The sequence below is a fragment of the Magnolia sinica genome, chromosome 14 (genome assembly GCF_029962835.1).
Source record: "Magnolia sinica isolate HGM2019 chromosome 14, MsV1, whole genome shotgun sequence".
Classification (NCBI taxonomy): domain Eukaryota; kingdom Viridiplantae; phylum Streptophyta; class Magnoliopsida; order Magnoliales; family Magnoliaceae; genus Magnolia; species Magnolia sinica.
Genome location: NC_080586.1, coordinates 52,063,467 through 52,074,566, shown reverse-complemented (window position 1 = coordinate 52,074,566; position 11,100 = coordinate 52,063,467). Strand labels below are relative to the sequence as shown.

General features: G+C 42.8%; 1 protein-coding gene across 1 annotated transcript; it reads right to left on the bottom strand.

The window, feature by feature from the left end:
• Positions 1–7,533: 7,533 nt before the first annotated feature.
• On the bottom strand, positions 7,534–10,622 carry LOC131225705 (thaumatin-like protein 1b). Its single transcript, XM_058221282.1, has 2 exons — positions 10,477–10,622; positions 7,534–8,446 (listed from the first exon to the last, which is right to left on the bottom strand). The coding sequence occupies exons 1-2, from the start codon at positions 10,523–10,525 to the stop codon at positions 7,770–7,772; spliced, it is 726 nt and encodes a 241-aa protein (XP_058077265.1). The 5' UTR covers positions 10,526–10,622; the 3' UTR covers positions 7,534–7,769.
• Between the last annotated feature and the right edge of the window lie 478 nt (positions 10,623–11,100).

Here is an 11,100-nt window from a genome sequence, read left to right as displayed (position 1 = left end):
CTCAAGTGGGCTGCACTAAAGGAAAAGGTGGGTAGGGAAATTCTTACCATTAAAACCTTCCTGGGGTCGAAAGTGATGTTTACATGCCATCTATACCGTTCATAATGTCATTCCTACTGCGATGAACTGAAAACACAAATATTAACCCGATTCAAAACTTATGTGGCCCCATGAATATTTCAACTGTGTACATTCAATCCTCACATTTTTGGTCCACTTGAGTACTGGATCTGGCTCATTTTTAACTTAGGTCCTAAAATGAGCTTACAAAACAGATGGACGGGTGGATTGCTAACAAACATCATGGTGGGCCCTACCTAGGTTCCCAGCACAAGAACTTCCTGCAAAGGCTTTTGCAGGAAATCAGCGTCCGCTCCAACCCCACCTAGTTCGAAAGCGGATTGGTTGTTGTACCACGCACTGGCAACATACTTGGTATGCTGATGTCACTAAGTTTCGTGGGTCCCATCATACGGTATGAGTTATATCCAAACTGTTTGTCCACCTAGTGAGTTCGTCGTAAGGCTTGAGTCGAAAAATAAGACAGATCCAAAAATCAAGTGGACCACACTATAAAAAGTAGTGGGAGGTTGAATGCCTACCATTGAAACCCTTCTAGGGGTCACAGAAATTTTGGATCAATATGATATTTGTTTTTTCTCTTCATCTAGGTCTATGAGCTTGTGAATGGATTGGATGGAAGGTAAACATTACGGTCAGCCCTACGAATTTTTTAATGGTGATAATCATTGTCCCACTACTATTTATGGTGTGGTCCACTTCAGGATCTAGAATGATCTTTGCAAATATATGAATGGTGTAGATATAATAAATACATCATTGTGGGGCCCATGTAACTTTAATCTCATTTAAACTGTTCGTACAACTCAGAGCTCGAGGAAAGTTGACGCTCGTCTTCCCACAACAAAAATAGATGAGCTACTCCCCGAGCCACTAGCGTGGTCGGTGCTCTATGGGAACCACCATGATGTATGTGTTTCATCCATGCCGTCCATATTTTTTTATAGTTAATTTTTTGCTATGAGCCAAAAAATGAGGTATATTCAAATCTCAAGTGGATCACATTACAGGAAACAATGTTGATTGAATGAAAACTCTGGCGGCTAAAACTGTCACCCTCAACCGTCGAAGATGCTGACGGTGAAAACTCTAGTGGCTAAAACCATCACCCTCAACCGTCGAAGACGCTTAAATTTGTAGGCGAGCAACGTCCACGCCTCCTTTCCCGACGGACCGTCCGACGTCTTTTAACCATCGAGGAAGGTCATTGCCGATGGTTTTTAGCCATCGTCGTTGCCTGATTTTTTAGTAGTGAGTTCTAGGCTTTAGATTCAGATTATGCAAGTCATCTGAACAAAAGGATGTCTATCACAGTTATGGCTTCACATTAGCAGACAGATCGATATGTTGGAGATTTACGCTATAGTTTGTAATAGCGTTGTCTACAACCGAGGTGGAATACATGGTTATGATGGAGGCATCAAAGGAGGCACTGTAACTAAAAGGTTAGATAGGAGAACTTGGGTTGAAGCATGGGGTGAATATATCAGATGCATTGAGATAGAGTATTATCCCTTTGGAAATGAATCAGGTGTATCACGCGAGAGCCAAGTACATTGGCATGAGGTTCTATAAAATATGAGATCTCATTACTTTAACATGGATTATATTTTAGAAGATTCACATAGATGAGAATACCGCAGACATGTTAACAGAGCGATGATCAAAGAGAAGTTCAAGCACTACTTGGGCTTGATCAATCTCACTAGCCATTAATGAGATTAGGTATCCTTATACAAGTGTGCGGATGGAGCTTTGTTTCAGGTGAAGAATGTAGGGAGCGGTCTACGCTTAAGGTGGATGTTGCATGAGAGATATTCTGGGTGACTTTGTAGAATGTAAGTTGAGGTGAAGATTGTTGTGCATGATGCCTTGGATGCTATCAATCTATTGTGCTGAGGAATCTTGTCTCAGTTTAACCAAGATTATTTTCAGTTCGACCAAAAATTGGTGGATTATCAGGATTCACTCTATGATGATTTGCACATTTTTTGCTCGACAAAAAAGCCCAGTTGGGTTAGTTTGTTTAGACCGAAGGCTACATCCGGTCCTACTGAACAGTTAAATAGATTAGTGCAATTTGGGGTATTTAAGTCCTATTCCCATTTAGGGCTTGGTTAATTTGAGTGTTTTCTCATCTATAATCAAGGTGGTGAGTAGTATTGTACGACCTGTATCCTAGTCCATACCGTTCCGTAGACTCTCGCGATCCTTCCCGTCGAATTCTAGCAACCCGCAATCTATAATCGACATTTTCGCACGACCATGAGTTACATCCTGTATATTAGAGTTGGCTAGATCCGAGACTTGTACCCTATCAACTGCGCTGTCACCGCAGTTCCAACGCCACGTCTCACGCACCGATGCGATACCCAGGCCAGTAGTTGGGGGCCCATGTTTATATCGAGAAAACGTCGTGTATTGCAAATCCCGAGAAGATAATCTCTATAATCTATCAAATCAATCGCATCAATCAATTCAAGTACACCCATCACATACACATACTTCTCTTTTTTCTAAAGTCAAACAACCCATACCCCTCAAGTCAAGTACACCCATCACTCACCCATCACATCCATCCCTTTCCCTTACATCCCCTCTCTCTCTCTCTCTCTCTCTCTCTCTCTCTCTCATTCTCCACCCATTCTCCCAAGCAACTCAAGGAGATGAAACGTCCAAGGGAAAGGAGAAGCTAGGTGTAGCCCACTTCCTACCCCCTCAATCCTCACCATCCAACCCTTCTATTCTCATCATCCTCCATCAAAGAGGAAGCTTAGGAGCTTGGGAGATCAAGGAGCCTAAAAGAAGATCCAATGGTGGGTGTTCATAGCATTGGATATCTATTTTTTTATTTAGGGCCCACATGATTTAGGACCCATCTTGATGTATGCATTGTAAGAAAGGGAGGGCCCATAGCAGTGGGGTCCCTCCTCTCTCTCTCTATCTCTCTCTCTCTCTCTCTCTCTCTCTCTCTCTCTCTCTCTCTTGATGCGTGGCCCACCTGAGGATGCATGTGTTTTATCCATGTCATCCACCTTCGTGGGACCCACTTAATGGATGTGTCGGATCTACATCGTCCAACCTATTATTAGGTTTGGACGGGAGGGAAAACGTAAATATCAGCAACTGGTGGGCCACACATGTGGACCTACCTTGATACTGTGCTGGATCCACACCGTCCAGCCCATGGACGGTGGGTCCCAGCAACCTATGGCCGTCAATAGCTTCTGGCGCTCCACCATGATGTATCTGATAATCCAAGCCGTCCATGGGTCCCACGTGGGAGCAACCCTGATGTATATGTTTGTCAGGGGCCTATCTTGATGTATGTATTCTCATCCAGGTTGTCCAAGGCCTGGATGCTGGACCAAAACATATATATATGTAAAATATATAAATATAAATATATATGTATATAATATCATATGGTGGGCCCACGTGGGACCCACCTTGTATGGCTACTGAGTGGTTGGAGCATCCCACACCAACTATATAGCTGATGTACGACGTAAGCAAGTTTTATGGCCCACCACGAGGCATGTGAGATCCACACCATCTAGCCACATGGACGGTGGATCTCACCATGAGGTATATGTTATATCACAAACTGTCTATCCTTTTAGTGCGTGTGGGGCCCACCCACACGTGCTACACGTGTGGGATGAGACCCACCTTGATGTAATCCACACCGTCTATGCATGGACGGTGCTGGTGCTGTGGGACGCACCCTGATGTATTTGTTTCAACCATGCCATCCCTCCATTTGATTGGCTGGATGGCGGGACCCACCCACACGTGCTGCACATGTGGGGTGCGGCCCACCTTGCTGCATGTATTCTATATCAGTATCATCCATTTGGACAAGCCGTGAGGGGCTGTCAGTGATATATAGGTCTTATCCAGACCGTTTAGCCCTCTAGACGGTGGGACCCACCTCATGTATGTGTTGTATATTCGCGCCATTCATCTATGTGGGCCCACCTTCTCATATGTGTCTTACATCCAACGGTTCGTCCATTTGCTGGATGGGTAGGGCCCACCAGATGATGTGTTATATATTCATCCGTCCATCTGGACGGTGATTTGGGTAGGAGCCTACCTTGATGTATCTGTTCTATATCCACACCCATCCATTTGAACGGGTGGTGTGGGATGCACCGAGATGTATGTGTCTATATTCACATCGTCCATTTGGAGCCGACCGTGATGTACGTGGGTTACATCCATGCTGTCCGTCCGTTTTGGGCTATGTGAACCCCTACCTTGATGATGTGTTGTATATCACGCTGTCCATCTGCATGTGGGGCCGTTACGACATATGTGTTTTATCCATCTTATCCGTCCATGGACCCCACATGATATATATGTTCTATCCAAGCCATCCGTCCATGGGCTGGATGTCCAGCTGGCCACCATGATGTGCACGTGTTTGATCCAAGCCATTCGTCCATTTGTGCGGCCCGCCGTGATGTATGTGTTGTATATCTATGTCGTTCATGTATGAGGCCCATGTAATGAGATCCATTGTGATGTATATGCGGCCCGTGTTTGAGGCCTCAGTGATGTATTTATGGCCCATTTGGTGAGGCCCTTTGTGATGTATATGTGGCCCATGAGTGAGGCCTGATGTGTTGTATATGAAGCCCATGTGATGTGGCTCATTGTGATGTATATGAGGCCCATGTGATGCGGCGCACTTGATGTATATGAGGCACATGTAATACGACCCATTGTGATATGTGAGACCCTTATGTGAGGCCATGGGCCCACTATATGTTTGGCCTTATGAGGGCCACTCCTTGGAAGAAATGTTGGTTAAATGTCCATATTGATGGGTAATGATAGTTAAATGTCCACATTGTGACATTCCCTTAGGCCCTTTGTTACGCTGTTTATCGAGGCCGATTATCGATATTGATTATCGATACCGATTATAAGTATGTAACAATATAGCATCATGATACATGCCCATAAGCATCATCTACATGTTTGTTATGAGATGTGATTGACCATTGCATATACCATAGGGCAGATTGTTCATGAAATTCCTTGATAGATGAGTTGCCCTACATGATCGTGCAGTACGTGCAGGTTTGATGCATGACTGGATGGTATGACTCATACATCTCACATTTTTGTGACATGATCACTTGTTGCCCTAGCAATATTAGGGTTATGGTCTCCATAGGTTCATCGTGGATGACCAGATGGGATACCGAAAATATTTGGTTCTAGCACTGTGGGCACATAGGATATCCTTGGATGAGAATCCTAGAATCCTTTAGTATCGGAGAAGACTCCAATGTCTAAACCAAGTGGATACATGAGCGCCGGGGTGCCGAATACCAGTAGGCAGAGTCTTCCATTATGTCGTGATCAGTTGGAAGGGGGTGTAGCCTTATCCACCCAAGTTAGGGGGTTGTAAGATAGGCTGAGTTTGACCGGCTCATAAATGGGTCCGTTATCGATGAGCCAGGTAAGTATTGACAAACTACTGGCTAGGCGGATAGTGAGGTCTTTTCCACTCATTGGTTGTGCGGCTAGGGAGGCAGCAACCATTGTGAAGTGTATTGACCCCGGTGATATTCTAAAGATGAGTCATACTGATATGTGGACTTATTAAGCAGGAGTTGTTTACTCATCATTTTACTTATTCATTCATTCATTCACTATTCACTCGGGCTGGTGGTGCGCAACTAATTGTTGTGTATCTTCGCACTAGCTAGGATTTCGGATGGGGCGCGTGACTAACCTGAGATCAGGAGTTTACCACATTGAGTCTATATATCCAAATTTAGGTATGGGACTGGTTTGGATAGAAGTCCCGTGTGATGGACCTCATAACATCCGAAACTTCGTACTATCATCTTGACTTCACACTCCGCTTGGTCATTTTATTCGCATTGCATCCTCGATATTTGAGAGTTAGTTCACTATGACTCTACATTCGTATAGTCGATCTGCATTGCATGCTCTGATATTGTGTGACTTATGGATTTGTCAGTATTTCTGCTTACTCTGATATTTGCTTACTTGGAACTTACCTTGAGCACACACTTTTACCATCACCTAAGCTTTCTATAAGTTTATGCACGATAGATGCGTGCAGGTGGTATTAAGTCGCAGCAGCATTGATCTTAGAGCGTGTAGCTGTTTTCTGGAGCTTTGATTTTCGATATATGTATTTTCCCTTTCAGCATTGTATTCAACTGTTTATATTAGTGGATATGTGATGATGTTGTTGCCTTTGTGATTTGGGTAAACTTGTGGTTACGCTTCTTACGAGATAAATGTACGTTTGAAAATTCTCCTTGCAGGATCCCAAGATCGAAATTTGGCGTATGGGCGCTGGCAGCCAAGAATGGGGTACTATGGAGGCTGTCGGCACCGGATTCGGCGATTGAAAATTTTGTGAGCCCGGTTTCCGAGTTTGGGGCGTGACAAGTATAATCTTTAAGGCTTTGATTATAGTGAATTTATGTTGATTTGTTCTATGATTTTTTTTTTCCACAATGATTTTCCACATAAAATATTTTATATTTATGGTTGCTTGCTTTATTTCTTGGTTATTCTATTTTATTTGATTGTTCTATCTTTGTTGAACGTTCTTTTGCAAAGTGCACAGATTAACAATGATATAATATCCAAAATTCCAATACTTATGGTTGATATGAGTTTGTTGAGGGCTCTAAATTTTAATAATAAAATTAGCATGCCCAAATTTATGGTCCACTCAAGGCTCATATTTATGTAATTTTAGGTTAAAATGTATATTTTATAGGACTTATTGTAATTATAATGTCTAATGTAATATATGTACATTAATCTGGGGTGTTCAAAATGATTTACTTAATAAAATTTAAAATTTTGTAAATATAATATAAAATTCCATCGCATTTTATTTACTTCCATCCAAATAGAATATTTAGATTTTGATGCAATTCATTTACTCTCGTCCAAACATAACTTGAATATTTCATTTACTCCCAATTAATTTACCTTCTATTCTATTTCCCATTTACGTCATTTATAGGCTCCCAAACGAGCCCTAAGCAACTCTAAAATGTCTAGCTGGCAGTAGATTGAGCTTTATTAGACAATGGCAACTCCAAGTCAATAGCACCATATTTTAAGCCCAAATATCATTCGCATGTTAAAAACAAAAAAAAAACAAAAAACAAAAAAGAAAAAAAAAGAAAAAAAAAAACAAGGAAAAAGAAAAAACAGGACGTGCCCTACATGCATCCACGAGGGCTGTCTACAGTGACAGTACTGGAGAAGGTGTCTATTTGAGAGAAAATGTATAAAGAGGAAGAACCTAAGACACCGTGCCAAAATTAGGGTTAGGTTCTGTGGTCCCTCTGCGCCTTATATATATATACACACACACACACAAAACGAAATATATGATAGTCTGTCTATTTACAAAATGAATACTTGTTACACTAACCATGAAAAGAACATTTCTTGCACAAAATGCACCTTTTATACTAAGTAGATCTCCCCTTGCATAGTTGGAGTTCTATAGTTCTTTTTATTCCATTCGGGAACAAAGCAAAGCAAGACATAACATAGCAAAACCTAAACTAAAACCTAGGAAAAGTGACCATACGTGGGACCGACATGAGCAACAATAACATTTCCCAGACAAGGATAGTAGCTCAAAACCTTCTATATGGTTATTGATCTCATGGGCAGAAGGTGAGGAGGTAATTAGCTTTGGTGCACGTGAAAGTACTGGTAGGATCATCATAGGCATAGCTATAGGCTGTGGGACATGCATTCTTGAAGATCATAGAGTAGTTATTGGCCTTGCATTTGTCTGGTGTACCAAATGCACCCCTGCAACAATATTCATCACTGTTGAACTCCAAGCAAGCACTCTTACAGGCAATGATCGCACCATCTGATGCAGTGACCCCCAACTCCATCGGGCAGATTGAGTTCACGTCTTCGTCACAACTGCTCTTGGAACACTCACCTGAACCTCCCTGTGGAATAATGGACATAGGCAAGTTAAAACCATCGACCAGGCTTGTGTCATAGAAATCTTTGCCGCCGTCACCCTGCAACGTGAACTCTGCTAAGGTGGCTGGTGGTGCGGCGCCCGCACCGTTGCATGCAACGACGCCGCTGCCACAGTCTGCCGTCGCACATTTGAACCTTCCACTAGTGTCTGTGGTGCAGCGGGTCCGGCCCCAGAACCGGCCGCCCCATGCGTTGGGAGCATCCAATGAGACTGCTGCGCCCTGGGCGAGCTCAAACCCCGTTTGGGAGAGCTGGGGCTTTCTGGGGTCGTGTAACGTGCCGGGCCATACTGTGTATGGACACCTGTTTATGAATCTGAATGTTGCTGATTTGGCCCCTGATATCACAAATTGAAGAATTATCATCAGCTTTTAATCCTGAGATTATCTTTATGGCCCAAACAAGTGGTCGTGCAAGTGGACGCGGATTAGCTAATGACAACTTGAGTAGCGAGACTTGGCATTGAAGTGACGTGACCAAGTTATGTGGGGCCCACCATGATGTATATGTTGTATCTGCACCGTCCATACATTTGTAGAGATTATTTTAGAACATAATCCAAAAAATGAGGCAGATCCAAGGCTCGAGTGGACCCCACCACAGAAAACAGAGGGGAGAGTGACACCCGCTGTTGAAACTTTCCTATGGTCTACCATGATGTTTATTTGAGACCCAAACTGTTCATATATTAACGCAGACATGAAAGAAGGGAAAACACAAATATGAGAAGGTTCATTGAAAACTTTTATAGCCCTTGGAACTTTTTAACGGCGGGAGTCACTCTCCCCACTGTTTTCTATGGTGGGGTTCACTTGAGCTTTGGATCTGACTCGGTCTATGGATCATGCCCTAATATAATCTCTCCGGTGTCCACTCGAGCTTTGGATCTGACACGGTCCATGGATCATGCCCTATTATAATCTCTCATGTCTATACAAAACATAGATCATGGTGGGGCCACGGAACTTGGTGACGTCACTTCAGTAGTGAGTCTCGGTACTCAACCTGTAAGTAGCGAATCCGCGTACCCTGCAAGTACTTTCTGAGCCGTTCATGTCACTGTTACTTATATGCTATAATCTTATAATCATGCTTCATCGGTTATCCTGGGCTCTGAATCATGAAGTTGAATATGAGCCATTAAATTCTCATCGTCATACACAATTACCGGTTCAACAAATGCATTTCAGGATTGCCAGGATAACGTACGGTACAGAACATGAACGGTTTGGAACATCATTTAAGATGCAATCTCGGGTGAAACTACCCCATTGTGGTACTGGGAGGCGGTTTTACTTGCAGGATCCTTACTCTTGCTTGGTGGTAGACTCCCAGGAGTTTCAACACCCGGCCAAGGGTTCGAGCATCCGTAAGTGATGAAATCCCACTATGTCGAATATCCTAAAATGATCTTCCAAAATAGATGGAGGTGGGCCACGTAGCTTCCCACTGCACGAACTTGCTCCGAAAGGTTTAGCAGGAAATCGAGCACCCGTGGGGCCTACCTTGATCTATGTACGGGTATTATCCCAACAATAAAGCAGATTCATTTGTCAAGTGGAAACAGTGTTGACCATTAATAGCCCTCAAAAGGTTTAGATGAAGTTTATATTTGTTTTTTATTTCTCTGTGTTCATTTAAGTTCTACTTTGATGTTTATATGCCATTCAAATCTTTTTTAAAGTCAGTCCAACTGAGATGAAGTGAAAATACAAAATAAATAAATCTGGATACAAAACTTTTATGGTCATATGAATGATTCAATGGTGGTAACTGAAGTCCCATTGTTTCCTCTCATGTGGCCCACTTGAGTTTTAAATCTACCTTATTTTTTGTGGAATATCTTAAAATGAGCTTGCAAAATCAATGGACTGATGAATTTCTCAAAAACATTATGGTGGGCCAACATGTATCCCAGCCCAGGAACTTCATGCAAAAGGCTACTCGTCCAAGAGGAAGCGAATTGCTGCCACAGACTACCGACGTCACCGAGTTCCGTGGGCCCACCATGATGTACGAGGATGGCCCCACAGTCATGACATCACTTAGCTTGGTGGGAATGGGTCACCACGCAATTCGCTTACCATCTTCTTGTTCCTGTAGCTCTTCCCTACTATTTGACACATTTAAATTGATCTGAATCATTGACCTAGTGAAATTTTGAACCACGATCCAAACCATTAACATGGGCAGCAATCTATTTATGCTGGCAGCCATTTTTCAGCTACCCAATCGAACATCTAAGATGATTTCAGCAACATTTGCCGTAATGGTCCATCCAAAAGGTGGCTCCACTAGACCAACACTTATATTCACCTCAGACGTATGCCACATAGAGCATGAAAGGGTTAAGGCCTTGCTACTAACCTGAGACTAGGAGAGCCAAAACAAGGGAGATGAAAACCCGTTTCTCCATCTAAAAAAGCTTAAAGTGTGCTTCTTTAGCTTGGGTAGGAAAGACGGTGTAGGAGCGCTGCATGTATTTATAGGTGAAAAGGGAGGGCTGGTTTTCAGAAAAATAAAAATAAAAAAATGCTGCATTTTGGGCAGCAGATTTTAACCGGTCTTCTCTGACTTTTCCTCATGGATAACAAATACGGAAGCAGATTTCCTGCAGCTAGAGCTGGGCACAAACTGACCCCATCCAATGGATCTGACCCGATCTGAAGCAAACTGAAGGTCTGGATCGGTGTGGTTCGAGTTGGATCAGTCAGATCTGACCATTAATCGGATCAACTTCGGATCATGGTTAATCCAGACCGATCCGAACCGAATGGATCCGATCCGAGCCGATCCGAAGTGATTCTTATGAATATTTATCACATATATTTATCTTATGAATTAACAAATAAACATCACCGGGACCTTATAAAATTTTCAATGGTTGAAATCAATACTTCTACTTTTTCCTATGCTATGGTCTACTTTAGCTTTGGATATGCATCAATTTTGGGTTCAACCACTAAAATGATCTGGAAAAACGAATGAACG